The sequence below is a fragment of the Topomyia yanbarensis genome, chromosome 3, assembly GCF_030247195.1.
Source record: "Topomyia yanbarensis strain Yona2022 chromosome 3, ASM3024719v1, whole genome shotgun sequence".
Taxonomy (NCBI): Eukaryota; Metazoa; Arthropoda; class Insecta; order Diptera; family Culicidae; genus Topomyia; species Topomyia yanbarensis.
In genome coordinates this window covers 264,322,783-264,339,237 of record NC_080672.1, presented here as the reverse complement: position 1 = coordinate 264,339,237, position 16,455 = coordinate 264,322,783, and the positions used below count along the sequence as shown (strand labels likewise).

Below are 16,455 nucleotides of genomic sequence, written 5' to 3'. Positions count from 1 at the left end.
GACTGAGTTTACATATCAACTTATTTTTCTTGATTTATTCGGTTTATTCAGCAACGTCTTTAAATTTTGAAAATTTCTGTGTAGGGCGGTTTATACACGAATGGCATACCAGGCCCACTTTTCTTAAATAAAACAAAACTGGAGACAAAGTGAATATTAAATTATAGACCAAATACTACCTAAATAAACAAACAACGTGCTATGGTCCTAAAGCCGTATTTAGGACACCAATCCGTTAATTTTAGATGTATGGTATCTTTGGTAAATTTTTCAAGTAGTTTTCAGCCATTTTTTTATATTAGTTCAATTAGGATGATGCTTGTGGTTAGTGTGGTCAAAATATCAACTTTTAGCATATATAAAATTAAGCTACATAATGTTCTACAAAGTTATAAAACAATCGAATAGAAGCAACTTTGCTGAACAAACTATACGGCTATCTCTAATGGTTCAATTCATGGTTCTATGATTTTTGCAATATTTAAGGTAGGGTGGCTCTTCAAAAATCGGGTTTCTTATATTATCTATGTAAGTGTTAATTTTTTTGAAGGCTCTGTAAACGCACATTTTTTCCGAAGCAACCGAGTTTCTATTTCTTTTGTTTGAACAGTTACGAGCGATTTTCAAATCAAAAATGGTTTCTTTAAAGCTTTGTATCTTCAAAGTTTGCAAATGGATTTTCTATCTGTCAATTTCATTCGAAAGAGGTAGAAAATCCATTCGAACTTTGTTAGTTTTTTGTGTTAAAACTGTGGGAGCTTCATTTAAAAAAATAATTCTCAAAAGACGTATTTTTTCAACCAAAACCGTTCCTAACTTTTCAAAAAGATAGCAGCTTTGCTTTTTCAGCAAAATATGCATCTTATTGAGTTCTAAAGGGTTACGAACAAAGTATTTACCAAAAATCAATTTATGAAACAAAGAAATATAAAGCTAATATAAAGTAAATACAGGGTGCGTTATCTGGATGAATCCTATTTCAACATTGAACAATTCCGCCATTTTCCCGCCGATTTTGACAGATAAACAGAATCTGAAACGTCATTTAGTGCCATTTTAGCAATGAGTCAATTTACACCAAAAGAACGCGCCAAAATCGTAGCGATTTACATTGAAAACGATCGTTCAATAGTGAAAACTGTGCGTGAAGAATTTCATTGAGGTCTGTAGCAACTCCCCAGATTCCTATTCGACAGCGCTCACAACGTTCCAATGAAGTTGTTGTAGCGGTAAAAAGAAGTGTACCTTGCCACACCGCAGCCGCTACAATCAAGTTCTTGCAAGGCAAATTCCCTGGACGCGTTGTCTCAAAAAATGGTGATTTGGAATGGCCTCCTCGTTGTCCAGATTTTGCGGAACCAGACTTTTTTCTGTGAAGTAAAGTTTATTCTAGCTCAAAGTTAATATACGAGCTGCAATTGCAGCGATTAAGCACGAAATGCTGTCCAATGTCATGCAAAATGCTTGCAAAAGAGCTGCTTTTTGTGTATCAAATGGGGGTGGTCATTTAATCGACGTTGTATTCTAAAATATAATAAAGGGCCTGAAATTTCCTGAAAAAAAACTTGTTTACTTGTGAAAATCGGCTGAGTTTTTCAATGTAGAAAATGTATACATCCAGTATGGCGTATATTTTTGCTGAAGTAATAAAGTTTTTCTCGTCATTTCGTTATGAACGATTTTGGTTGAAAATACGTTTTTTATAAAAAAAAAATATGAATTTTTCCCTCAAAAAGGCAACCGGGTCTAAGAGGCCCGGCACGTTACAATTTTTTAGTTACAAAAAAATGTGTATGCAGTATAAGCTTGGGCATGGAAATTTTGATAAGTAGCTTTGAAATCTATAACAAAAATAAAGAATTGTGAAATTTTCATCTATGGAGTTTTGCGCAGCTATGTTTGAATTTTTTACATGCACAAAAAGGCAAGCCGGGTCTGGCAGGCCCGGTGTGCATGCAATACTAGGCTACTACTACTACTAGGAATACCACGGGTTTTATACATTAATATTTATCTGAAAAAAACATTTGGATGAGTTCATCGTCATATTAGCAGGAATTTTTTCATGTTTTGATTGATTTTATCTTTTTACCTTTTCTTTTAAGAAAAAAATCTTGAAAGTTTGAGCGAATTCTATACATTTCTTTTATAAGAAATGTAGAAATAGCATACGATAATGACGTGTGTCATATTTTTTTGGGTAAATACTTTTATTTCACTCACTGTGGTCTACTTGACAATTATTTGGATACAACATAACCTAACTCTGTCGTTATTGTCTATTTGTTGTCTATTCTTTCTGTTATAGTTTTCGTAATAATTCAAATTGTAGGATCTAAAAACAACAAAAAATTGAAATGGCTATAAGACGATATGCCCATGTTTTCAATCGTCTCAAAGAATCTGAAGTAATGGAAGAAATTTGAGCAAATTCAACAGCAGACGATTCCGAAACTGATTTGCAAAGCGAGGAAGAAGATGTGAATGATATTGCTTCCGATGATGAATTTGATGTAGAAAAATATGAATATGTACTCCGGTTATGCATCAGAAGAAATTGATAGCAACCCAGAAACATTTATTGTTCGTGTTCAAACGAAATGGAGCTTAGAACCAATCGACAGTCGACGTGATCTTCCGAGTACTACCCTTTTGGAAAAAAAAATTGAGCTTTTTACATTCATCGCCTTATACGCTGAAATCGGGATTTACTGCGTGTTCGTACTCATCATCCTGTAATTCCGGAACCGGAAGTCGGATCAATTAGAAATTCAACAGCAGCCAATGGGAATGCTGTACCTTTCATTTGAAACCAAGTTTGTAAAAATCGGAAAAGAATTCGCTGAGAGATAGGTATGACATTATCTTAGGAACTTGGTAAGTTCCCCCGGGGCATCAAGAACCGCCATAGCTGGCCAATGTGGTCGAAGTACCCTCGGTGGGTCATTAATGATCTAGACATGCAAAGCCAAGTAATGTTGCACATATTTTAATATATATTGCATCATTTGGACATCATGGTGGTATCAGTTTCTATGGAAATTTGCTGTGTGATTGTACTCTTCAACACCTAACTCCAGAACCAAAAGTCGGATCAATAAAAAAAAACAATAGCGACCGATGGGAAGGCTGCACCTTTCATTTGAGACTAAATTTGTACAAATCGGCCCAGCTACCTCAGCGAAAAATCGGTGAGATTGTTTGCCACATGCATACATCCATACATACATACATACATACAAACACATACAGACATTTTACGATTTCGATGAACTGAGTCGAATGGTATAAGAGATTTGGCCCTGCGGGTCTCGGTTAAAAAGTCGAAATTTCGACCGATTGCATAACCTTTCTATATGAGAACGGTAAAAAAGGAGCTTGAATTTAGACGGGCCTTAGAGGCCCGGCTTGCCCTTTAATGTTAGGATTTTAGCTTGCCTTCACAAGGGTTAAAGAAATAACTCTAACGTAGTTTTTGCACTAAAAACTAACAAAGTTCCTACTTTTTAAATGCATTGACAGATTGAAAATCCATTGGCAATCTTTGAAGATATCTTTGAAGACAAACATTTTTAAATTTGAAATTGTCCGTAAGCAAAAGAAATAGAAACTTCGTTGTTTCAGCAATAATGTGCGTTAATGAAATTTCTAAATATCTCCTGAACAAAGCATTTACAAAAAAATCAACACTTGAAAAGAAAATATGAGGAAATCGATTTTCCCAGAGCGACCCAAGATAAGGCAAAATATCAAAAATGTAATGCATAATGTTATGCATGAACTATTAGAGATAGCTATATATTTTGTTCAGCAAAACTGCTTCAATTCGATTGTTTCACATATTTTTAAGCTATTTCGTTCCTTATTTTCGATATGTATAGTTTCAAGACTTTGAACACCCTAACCACAAAGACCACTCTAATTTTACTAATCTATTTGCCGAAGACGCTATGTATCAAAAACTATCGATTTGGGCCCAAGCAGTGTCTTCCTAAATACGGGTTTGGGATCATAGTACAACGGTTGCCAACAATTTTTTGTACATTTGATATCGATTTGGATAAAAATCATGAAACAGACCCCCCCCCCCCCTTTTGTATGTGAAATCAAATATTATACATGCAATTATGTCAATAGCAATAGTTCCAGAAGTCATGCCAACAAGATATTTGTGTGGAATATAGGGCCCACTCAGCCTAAAAACAGACCTAACCAAATAACCAAGTAAAGTTTTAAACGAAAAACGCAAGCCGCTTTTAGAACAATGGAAAATATTAGGTACGAATGGTAAGAATTTTTTTTTTATCTACAAGCATTTTAAAATCCTTTTCGTAAATTAATCGTATGGATTAATAATATCAAATTGATCAAGAATAGCTGTTGAATAAAGTAATATAAAAGTGAAATTTGACAACCGATTTTTTTAAAAAACGTTATTTTTCAAACTTAGTCATTAAATGATTTAAATTGGAGCAAATCATTGTTATTTAGTATAATTCACCGATCAGCTCAACATCCTATAATATTTCAACAACTTAGTAAAATAATATTTGATATAAGTTTGTCGGTAGGGTGGGACAAGGTTTTATGAAAAATAAAATAAAATTTTACTCCGAGCGGCGCCCATTGCATCCTAAAAATAAGTCTTAAAGACCGCGAAACGATCAGATACTTAAAAAAAGTTATTAAACAAAAACCAACTGATGCTCTGAAGGTTTATGAAAATTTCAGCTTTTATAGCATCACTGCTGCTAACGGTCGAATCATATATAAAAATTTTAACTTTCATTTTTAACAAAGAAGCTTCAAATTATCCCTCAAAACTCTTATGAAGTGACAAAACAGTTCCGATAATTGATTTAGACACAATATGAGCAAGCCAAAACGAAATTTCATTTGGACAGACAACAGCAGCAAAATAAATGTTTTATTAAACATAAGAGTATCAATTGATTTCTGCTTAGTAGCTTTTTCCACTAGATCGTTTCGTGGTCTTCGAAACTTTGCTTCATTGTTAAATTTCCTATAGAAAGCACATAACGATTTATTTTTAGGAGGAGCGTTTATTTTTCTATGCGGAATCCCATGTAAACTTTAAACGGTGGACGCAAAAATATAGTTTCACTTAATGAACTAAGAATTTTAACAGTTATTCTAGGACCCAAAAAAAAGTTCGGAACGTGAATCTAATTTTTGTCACATCCTATTGGTCAGTGTAAGTCAAACCGGAGTTAATGACGTTGTATTGATTTTGAGAAAAATAAGTTATAATCGCAGTATTCGTTACGCTATAAATCAAAATAAATTTTTATCATAATTTTTGCTTATTGCAGCATATTCTGGCAAGAGTCGAATGTATCAGGAATCAGAATATATTGGCTCAAATGGCACGTTCTCCGTACATGGAAGCTGGGCATGTTTGGATGATTGTTTCGGAAAAATTATTAAAAGCACCCGCCAAAAACGAATCATTTTCAACTACGAGTAATTGATTCTATATGTGACTTTTTTAAGTACTCAAAACGTTGATTCGTTGTACCGATCACCACTTGCATCTCATTTACATCTTTTTGTCCATCGAGAATAAATTATTAGATTAACTATTTTGTCAACTAGAAGAAGCGATCGATGCGTTCAAAAAGCAAGATGCAATGCTGGAACATTGTTTTATAAGCGTAGAAAAAAAACAAATGAAAGGAAACGTATCATACTAGCATTAACTCATTCGTGATAATGAGTCTTCTGAGGCACGATGTCCAGAATTCAGCTTTGTTCCAAGATTATATATTAGATAGGCTGATCTTCACTGTCAATGCTTTTCTAACAAAAAACGCTGTGTCAGATCATATATTCCCAAAAAGTGTGTCAAATACTCACTGATAAATAATAAATCTCTCAATTGTACTCACACACGTTCTTGAAAAACTGCATACAAATTCACGTGGCCATAGATTTACAAATTCAAAATGCTGAATATTAAAATTGAAAAATATTTTCTTAGGGGCGGGCGTAGCGTAGTTGGTAACTCGATTGCCTCGTACGCAGCCTCATCTGGCCTCGAATCCCAACCCCGCAAATGGGATTAGACATTTTTCTACAAGAGATTTTTCTAACCCGATTACAGAGGCGAATGACGATAATATATAAATTAAAAAAAATCTTCATGCACTAATTTTTGTCACACCATTGAACATTGCTATCAAAACGTGTTTTATTATGAACAGTTAGGCAAAAAGGTTCTCCTTCAGCTTTCATCATTATATCTACTTTAAAGCAATTAAATCCGTTTTCATCTCCCTGCTCCAATCGTACACTTTTGATCAGTTAAATTGTGACTAAAATTAGGACAAAACCCTTCACCACACATTCGAACCCGTGTTCGTTCACTCGATTCACAGCTTCTAACCTATGTGTTTACATTGAACTCTCCGAAACCGATGTTAATATAGAAAATAATAAGAAAATCGATAAAAATTTAAACGGATGACTGAAATGCTTTATAGGGGTGGCTCTGTGTGCGCTTGTATATATGCTGGATTGCGGTGTATACCCGGACCAGCTACGTACAAACACACTTTGGCTGGGCCCGGCTCGGAAAGGAAGGGAATATCGGAACAGAACATCTTCGTCATCGTCAATGTTGTTCGGTGGCCACCAAACCATCGAGCAGTTTCCGACCGGAGGAAGATGCAGGGGGTTGATATTTATTTATTTTTTTGAGTTTCTTCATCTCCGCCTTCCATCTGGCTGCTGTGCGCGGTTAAGGCTGCTTAGTCGATATCTGGCAGACCGTTAGAGCAGCAAGATGGCCTGGGTCTTGGGGGCCATCGAGTGATCGATCATTGAAATTTATACGGCTCACCATCGCCACAATCGTGAGATAGAGAGAGAGGGTTAGCCGAGGAACGGTAAGGGGCTAGACATTCCTGAGGAAAAATATTCGCCTTATTTGAAATCGGGTTCATGAGCGCAGAAAGCTCAGCCTTATGCTTTGTGGATGTTATCTATATTTTCTATGTGAGTAGGTTGTCGTCGTATTGGATGAGTGCCGGGAAAATTGCAAGAGAAAATAAATAAACAGCAGCTGGATGTAGAAGGAAGGCAGTACGAGGAACGTGAATGTGTTTTCCTTATCATGGATGAAATGGTAGAGTATAAGAGAAAATAATTCAACTTACAATCACTTGAGGAAAGTCAACTTTCCCTTGACGAACGATTTCTATCATGTGAACCATATGGAATGTATTGAATTCACTCGCAGGAACCGAAATTAATATTGGAATAACTTTGGCTTCTCTTCTGGATGCTTTTCTATTCTCTAGTTTTGCGTCGTCTTCGCAGATGTCGAAGCGAATCGAACTACGAGAGTTTTTCTTCACTTAACGGTGTGTTTTTCTTCTTGCGGCGGTTTTCAAGAGGGGCGGTTCGAGGTGAATGTTATTAAATTGATTAAACTCACTAGAGAATGCGACTTCTCTTTTTTCCTTCTACCGCTCTCTCTCTTGCTTCCGGCTTCCACTTTGGTTGGTATGTATTTATGATTTATACGAAAATTTTCTTCTTCCTGCCTGAAAGCAGATTTTTCGCCTTTTTTTCAACACCCACTACTTTAACGAGCGATAAATTTCCGCTTTTCAACTTGCGCCGAGCTACTTTTGCCCGTATTTTCTTTTTCTTTTTACGGTTATCAACGAAACAAGTTTTTGCTCTCGCCGCTTTCGTTTCCCGGCTTTCCTATGGATTTATAGATTTTCCTAGAACTCACTAGCCTCGGAATGGCTTCACTCACGGATGTACAAATTTTCGAGTTTTTTTTCACTTCACCACAAATTTTATTGTTTCCTTAAATCGCGTTGCTCGTTTTCTAATGGATTGTTTTATTTCCACCCGCTCACCACAACTGGATAGATTGGCGAATCGTTTTGTATCAAATCACCTGCTCGCGTGTTCAATTCGGGCGTAGTTTCGATGAGGAATGCAGAGAAATGAGAAAAAAGTGGTCAGTTTAACCGTCCCGTTTTGCAAGGATAACTAGATTTCGTTTGGTTGGTCAATCTAAAAGAGTCTTCATCCTACAATATGGTAGTTGATTTGGGCGATTTTGGCAAATCGAACTGGACTTAAATCGTAACAAATATACTTTTTTGCTCTGAAAATGTGAGTAAATAATTCTCGCTGAACCCTAAGGTGATTAGAATGGGCGAAAAGTAAGCGCAGTTTATTTCTGCAATAATTACAATTATTCTTGTCTACCAATGTAAAAGAAAATTCGATTTAAAAAGAACAATCATCCACAAGAGACTAAATTTCTTTCTTTCTGAAGAAATACTTTAATCAGTCCCATATTGTAGGAGTCATAACTATTAAACTCGCAAACGTCATTACTTGTCGTAAAACACCGAATAGATCAAAGCGATCTGGTTCTGTCCGAAACTTTCAGGATGTCGCGACTCGAAAAGAAACACTGTTCTAGTCGAGCATACGAATCTCGCACTTAAAGTTTTGTTGCTGCACGAGCTTGAACTGCGCTGGCTGCTTGTTGGTGGGCCGATCGCGAATCGAAAGAATACGCTCTTTCTCACGCTCAAGACTCCCGCTCGAGAAGAATCAGGCTTCAACCTAGATTCCCCGGAAATTCGCGCGATCTTCCACTTCTTGTGACGGTTTCCGAAAAACACAGACACAGCTTATAGACAGATAATTAAATATAACAACAAACAACAAGTGTATATGATCACGACTTAACTATACAAAACTCAATTGTAGACTAAAGCACGGACCGCACGTCGGTTGTTTTGTCAGTATGTAGTAACACACCGGGAAAAACGGGCGCTTCCGAACGACTTCGGAAATCGGTGCTTCTTCCCTGTTTCCTCGTTCTTTTTTTCCCATCCACCCGCTAGGAAAAGCCGATGCTCCTATCGGTACACATCGAAGCATGCCGTGTACACGTTTCTTCAGCAGTATGCACTCTCACATACACAGGCGTGTACGGTAGGTATCTCACCGAACCATCCGCTGGGCGATAGGAAAAAGCAACAACAGGCAGGCAGTCACCACTTGAGCCACGTCGCATCGCTGCGCGAGGCAATGGGGGAGTTCAGTCGAGTTAGAAGAACGACCCTTATCTATGGGCATTGACTGTGAAAGAGTTACCCATATCGAGCAGTCGTTTGCAACATATTCGAGCAGTTCCCCTTACGGACACGTGCACTCACACACCCATGGGGCCGCCAACAAAATAACACTCTGTTGAAGCGTACCGGTTCAGCGAACGAAAAAAACGAAAACAACCTGAAACCTTACCACCCCGACAGTGACACCCCCACTAGTAAAACCTTCTCGTGCAGCCCAGTCTGCGCAAGTCCACAACCCCACGAACCCACCGGCGTTCGTGTCCTTTTGCCTCTCGCGCCTACATTCGGAACAACAGACTGTTGATTCTACTCGAAGAATTACATAATTTTCATCCACAAAAGCTGTCCTCCGTCACACATACCTAGCCACAACTACAGGTGCTATAGTTCGGCTCCCGTTCGGCACACCGCAGCAGTAACACGACGACCGACACATCTATAGGACACCGACACCACCCGACGACGCACACGACACGGTGACCTATACAGATAGCAGCCTCATCATCCTGACCACCGTTCCACGCTCACTTTCCGACAGGGTCGCTACTGCTGCACACAGAGGCGGGGTTTTCCCTCAAACACACATGCGCAGCACCTTATCACCCTTCGGCCGCTCACAGCTCTCTCCTCCGCTACCCTCCCCTGACCGACGTAGCAACGCACTGAATGCAGTTGTAAGGGCGCCCTGTAAGTGTGTAATTGTCTTCTTTCTATCCCCCCCCCCCCCCCCGTGTGCAGCGAACTTCTTCTCAATGAACTCAAATCGCACAGTTCCCTTAACCCAAGTAACATGATTTTCCTCTCGCTACAACCGTCAACTAGCATCGATTTTCAACCAACAATCATTCAATCTATGCCGTAAAATAATAACCTCTCGAACCCACACTCAATCAAAAGAAACTAAACCTTAATTACTACCATCCAGCGGGATATTCCCTCCGACATCAGCAGCAGTAACCACACTCCTTGATCCATCGAAAAACAAAGCTTTTTTCGCAGCTGTCAAACAAAATGCGACTATTTTTATATGTTTTCCAATTTCGCGTGACCTATTCTTCTCTATTCGAAAGCTCCTGCTGACTGTGTGTTTGGCTGTGTACTGGTGTGTCGAAAGTAAGTACGCATGAAGATGTGTGCGTGAGTGCGTGTAGTGGTGCGTGACGAAATGCGTCCGATAACAAACGGCGGTGGGATGGGAGTGAAAACATTCACCACCCTGCATCGCCAACATCACCCCCGCCGCCGACGCCACCACCCTGCACCGATCAGAGGGTGATTTTTCTGCTTGGCTCAACCGCGATTTTGCTGATGCTGTCTCTCTACGACTTCATTACGCCACGGTAGTCATTAAATAAATTAGCAAAGTTAAATTGAGAGGGAGACGTGGTGAGTTCACCCTCGACTTGACGACCTGCTTCACGTGTAGTCCATCAACCCTTCTGGTCGCGATCATCATCATCAGCAGCATCAGCATCAGCATCGTTGTAAGTCATCACAGTACTATTCTACAAGTCTTTCTGTATTGGATTGAGAGTTGTGTAGAAGTAGTCCTGCCTGTATGTGCCCTAACATCCCACTCCCTCGGTACCATGTAGGGTGAATGATTGACTGTGTATTTGTTTGGCTGCTGCTGTTAGAGCTTTTATTTTATTTTATTTTATTTTTCTTGTTCAACTGCGGATGGTAAAAACATTCGCTGGAAGATTTTCAACCACCCTGCTGGCACTTGGGCACGGATAAATACCTAGAACGCGAGAGGACGAGCGGGAATCTCAAAATGATTGCGAGGAAAAGTGTTATGTAATCGCTTTTGATTTATTTTGAATGACACATCCGTGCGAAAGGCACTTTCGCTTGTGAAGGCTGCCTGCTCGGATGGCTTCTGCTCCTGATGTTTTTCCACTGCAATCCACCGGGTAGTCGGACGCACGGGATGAACGGTGAAGAGGGTTGTTTTGTAAACAACGATGGGCTGGGTGTGATGAACGGTGGCTCGAGCGATTGGTGTAAACTGCTCAAAAAGTCGCGGGATGGGTAAACTGCGCAAAAGTCGCCTATGATTCGATATACGGAAAGGTAATTAGACTTTTTCCATTTTGAAGAAAAGTTATCTAATGCCGTCGCGTCGTGTCGGAATCTGACGAATGATAGAAACCTTTGAAAATGGAAACGTGAAGCAAATTGGCTTTTGAATGATTACATCTTTTAATATAATGATGGCTCTTGTAAAGCGATCAGGTAAGCATATGCTCTCAAGAATGGTGGCAGAGCAGTTTTATAGATAATGCTAAAGAGCTATGCTAGCTCAATGGAGAAGAGAAGATATCAACGCGGTGCAGACAAAATATATCCTATTTACTAGTAGGCCAAATCATATCGCCCTTGAAATCAATCTTGAATACATGGTACTAGATTTATTCTTATTCTTCTTACTTGACTAAATTTTTACAGTAACTAGCGGTCTTTAAACCACGTTTAACCCTTTCATGTCCAACCTTTTTAGCGCATATAGGGTTCTAAAACATTGTTTTGCTAGAAATAGTTGGGATCAAGGAAACCTGTTTTGATTTAGATGGGTTCTTCTGTCGCAGTGCTGAAAGCAGCTACATTGTTTTCTTTTCAACACTACATTTCTCCTAGAATATTTACAATAGTGCAATTGTATGGAAAAGGTAGTCAAAGAAAGTCTAAATTAATACAGTTTATCAGATTTAATAATACGAGAACAGGTATTTTTACCCGATATTCAATCCGAATCTGTAGACATCGGGGCGGCTTCCGGTTTTGATATCACCGGTTACGGGTCGGGTCGGGTACATTAACAAATATTTATTTCGGGTACTGGTCAGGTCGTGTTTTTTTCTAAATATTTCTTCTAAATATTTTTTCTAAAATTTCACCTACCCGTATAAATCTTTTTAAATATTTGGATGACTATTTTTCCGCTAACATCAAAAATTTATAACTTATTTTCGTAGAAAAATATTAAAACAAGCATAATTTTCCCATTTCGTCCTATTGGTGAGCGTGTATCGAGTGAAGGGGACTATCTGGACTTATCTAGAAAATTTCATTGTGAAAATGTTTGCCGTACTATAAAACAGAAACAAATATCGCTTTTTGTGAAGTTTATTGAGCATTTTTGAAGCAATTTGTTGTAAATTTCCTTCATCTTGCCGACATTCAAAAAGAAAAACAAGTGCATGGGAAAGATATGTATTGCATAACTTCTATCGATCTGTTTAAGGAAAATAGTCTTAATTAACCACCAAACATAAAAATTGTAGTAGTTTAATGGCTTTATTAATAAAAATCCTCGGCGTTACTACATTTATTTTTTGATAAGTTTAACCCTCCGGAAGTCGCGCTTATGGCCCACTGCACGAGCAGCCGCCTGTGCCCTAAGACGATTTTGCTAGATTTCAGAGCAGCGTGTACTCAATGCACTAGCGCGGCCAGGCCCGTGCGCAGAAAATTCTCAAGGGGGGGAGGGGTTGGAGGTTTTTGATTTTTTTTTAACGTTTATTTTAAAAGAAACGTACAGAAACCCGCAAACTTTGAAGATTTTTTCAGAGGCATGGACCTAGTCTTGTGAACCAAACGACTCTGCTCAACAAATTAGGTAAATATTTGTTATCGAGAAGGAGTCATCAAAAGACACCGCTGCATAGTGGTCGGAAACCCCAAAAACGTGAACTTAATTCACTAGAGGCCAAACCATCGAATATATTCGCAAGGTATCTTTGGACGAATTGTTCGTAAGAATATTCCCCACAACCTGATAAAAACTGAAATTAGGCATGGCTTACTACAATCAAATTAAAAAAATTAATTTTTTATGCTGACGAGGTAAAAAGTTGGTGTCTTCGACAAAGTTTTAGAAATGCTCGTAATAAAGAATTTTGTTGAACTAGTTGAACTTGTAGGATTTAATGTTATCGATTTGTAAAGCGTTTTCTATGGCAACACCCTCAAACTTAGTTTTTTTATATAACTTTTTCCACTGTGACTTTTCGTACAAACCGTGCTCCAGACAAATGTGGAGGCATTAAAACTACATACTATTGTTGAAGACTGTAAGTAAAAGTACCCAAGTAAAAAGCATGACAAAATGAGGTTAAAACCTTCTTACCTTTATTATGCGTAGTCCGGACATTGAAAATAGTGCCTGCTCGTCCATTTTGGTTTGCACCTTTCTCTCTTATACGCAGTTGAACTTAGCGTAAAAAAATTAAAATTCTTCATTAACTCTAAAACGAATGAGTATTTTTACAAGAGGTGTACGCCGCGCCGCCGATTTCAGGTAAAAATTTTATATGCAGTGTTCAACAATATTTTTACATGCAGTCTTCAACAATAATTTAATTTTTACATGCAGTCTTCAACAATATTATGTGGTTTTAATATCTCAACATTTGTCTGGAACATCGTTTGCACGAAAAGTCACAGCTAAAGCTAAAGGGTTTGTCTTAGAAAACGCTTTATAAATCGATAACATTAAGTCCTACAAGCTCAAGTTGTTCAACAAAATTCTGCATTATGAGCATTCCTAAAACTTTGTCGAAGACACCAACTTTCTACCTCGTCAGTATAAAAAGTTAATATTTCTAGCTCAATCATAGTAAGCCATGCCTCAATTTATTGTTTATCAGATTGTGGGGAATATTCTTACGAACAATTCCTGTGCGTTGCCTACTGGCTCGTGGTGGATTCGGATTGGTTTTTAGTAGTTGTTAAGCCAACCGACGAAACTTAAACCTCTTGTATCCCGTAATCCTCATCCATCCGGAGCAACCGTTAAGTACTGCTTTAGTAAGGATTGTGTTCTTGCTTATTTTGTTTTGTGTAAATCGTCATGTTTTTATTCATAGCTACTTTTCCTCACTTGCTGTCAAACCTTCACGATATATCTCACCTGCTCAGGTCTGCTCCAAACATCGTACCCTGTTGGTACATGAACCGATCCGGGGATGTCGACCATAAGGATATACATCTGTTTACAACCACCTTCGCCGGGTTTCTTATCCTTCTTAATGCTAGTCGTTCCTATTTATCTGCTAGCTGGTGCTGAGAACTTCTTGGCGGCAGTATTTCACCCTATACCGATGCCCATTTGCACGATCCATGTCGCTGCCACTCTAACGGAATAATCATCGGCGGTAAAATTTCTCTAGACAACGATATACCGATTTTCTCCAATTTCGTGTTTTTCTTCCTTAACTGCCGTTGCTAGCCCGCTGACCGACATCTGCTGTCTACTCACTACTTTTGCTAATATAGAAGCTTGTCGAAACGTTAACCGATCCTTCAGAGAAGCCGTCAAACTTGACATACATCCCTTTTCAGCCACCCTCGCAAAGTTTCGTCCTTGGTTTCTTCATTGACTTGTTTCTAGAGTGATCGAACTCAAATGACATTTTATGTGTCCAAACGGTTTGCAGTATATATTTTTCCTGGACAGGAAAATAATAAATTTTTAAAAGTAATTCAAAACGCTCATGAGGGGGGGGGGCATGCTTATTAAATAATTTTTCCTAACAAGTTTGTGAAAATTATAAACTTTTGAATTTTTTTAACAGTTTTATTTTTTATTTAATCGTGATTTTTTAATAAATATTGACCATCGCTTCACAACGTAGTCTATTTTGCATGGCTTGCGGTGAGCACGATCTCTCGAATTGCTGAACTGACAATTATGGAATACAAACCCAGTGCATTAACGCAAGTGACGGAAGGTTATCGAAAAGTTTCGTGAAAATGAAAATTCCAGTAATGATGATGATTTTCCCAAACGGTTCGTTTTCGAGAGGTTTTTATTTGTTCTTTGGCATTAGGATTAGTGAAAATAATTCAAATCAAGGATACTACTGGGGAGTCACCTTTAGAAAAAGTCGTTGTCGAAGTAAAATTTGGAACTATGCACGCATGCACCTCCGAGATAGCGTGATACTAGGGGCAGATCAATCTAAGAATGTATAACAAATTTGCATCAAATTGAAAAAAATGCATTTAATTTCCATTTTTGCATCAGCTTTGCACTGCCTCGCAAAAAAGTTTGTTTAACAAACGTCCTACGCTGATCCACTTTGTTTGACGTTTTGTTAAATGTAGGACTAGTTTTTCTGTAGGGTTTTGACGTCTTACACGCAACACAAACAACATTGCACGCAACGCAAAATACATTATGAATTTCTATTTTGATGGAAATAAATGCATTTAATTTCACTGATTTTTAAAAATGCATCACAAGTGATCTGCCCCTAGGCGTGATATCAGCAGCTGCGATTTCATTTCAACGCTTTTTGTGAAAAGGGCGATACTTACAAATGTAAACATAAGGCTTTTTTCATACATGCGAATGAGGGCTTTGAAACGCAACAAATTAACCTAAAAATTTGGATTCTACGATATTGCTTTCTTAAATACGGCTAAAAATACAACGGGCGAAACTGTATTTTTGTTTGTTTATTTAAAGTTTCGCCCTCCACGCTCCATGCAAACAAACAGGGCGATACTTTTTTTGCTAGCAGTTTAGAGGCGAAACTGTTATTTTCGTATTTTTTAGGATTATCAAGCTGATACCAGCTGTAAATAGTAACAATGATCGCTATTGAAAAAACACGGACGAAATCGGTGGTGTAGAACGGTAGTTATTGTAAAAAACGTAAGGGCGATACTTCAATGCTGATAGGTGCGACCGAAAAAGTAAACAATCGCCAAAGGGGCGATACTATCATTTTGTCAATTTCAATAGCAAAAACAAATTTTAATATAATAATTTCAAATACTTTATGAAGTTTTGGGTTTCGATCACTGAATCATGTAATCTAGGATGTAAAAATAAACAATAGTTCTTAAATAGGAAATTAAACCAAGTCTGGAAATATTCACTGTTCATTTTCTTTGAATGGTGTCACTGCTAGTATCGCTTTTTCAAGAAAAAGCGTTGATTTCTTAGTTCTCAGTCGCGTTGGAAATTTGAGTAAAGTATAAACTTCAAATCGATTCAAAAAAAATTTCGATTTTTTTGGCTCAGTACAATATATAACCCCTTTAGGAAAATTCAGTTTTCCCACCACAATTTAGATATTTTATTAACAGAGCATTAACAATAATTCGTTTGTATGTCTATTTTATGGGCCATTTTTTCGCTTTCCCATTGATTTGGTTTGAGATTTCTAGCACTGATGTTGTCCTATGCCTATGCTGAGTCCTGCCACTATCCCATGTAGTATGTGTTATCAAAAACATCGCGAAGCATCAAATTCTAAATGTTCTCAAACGCTATAATAACCGAAGAGAGTGATAAGAGTTATAA

General features: G+C 37.9%; 1 protein-coding gene across 7 annotated transcripts in view; it reads right to left on the bottom strand.

Annotated features, from left to right (window-relative positions):
* Window positions 1–8,959, bottom strand: part of LOC131694044 (CUGBP Elav-like family member 4) — a 467,189-nt gene extending 458,230 nt beyond the window's left edge. For 3 of the 7 annotated variants that reach the window (XM_058982395.1, XM_058982392.1, XM_058982394.1), the window contains exons 1-2: window positions 8,386–8,779; window positions 7,179–7,936 (exon numbers count right to left, since the gene is read on the bottom strand). Coding sequence is in view for 6 of the 7 variants with exons in the window: in XM_058982392.1 (XP_058838375.1) it covers window positions 7,179–7,235 (57 nt within the window). In the remaining variant the exon portion in view is untranslated. Of the gene's footprint in view, window positions 1–7,178; window positions 7,937–8,385 lie in introns of all 7 variants that reach the window. The other 4 variants (XM_058982390.1, XM_058982393.1, XM_058982391.1 and 1 more) reach the window with 4 other exon arrangements.
* Between the last annotated feature and the right edge of the window lie 7,496 nt (window positions 8,960–16,455).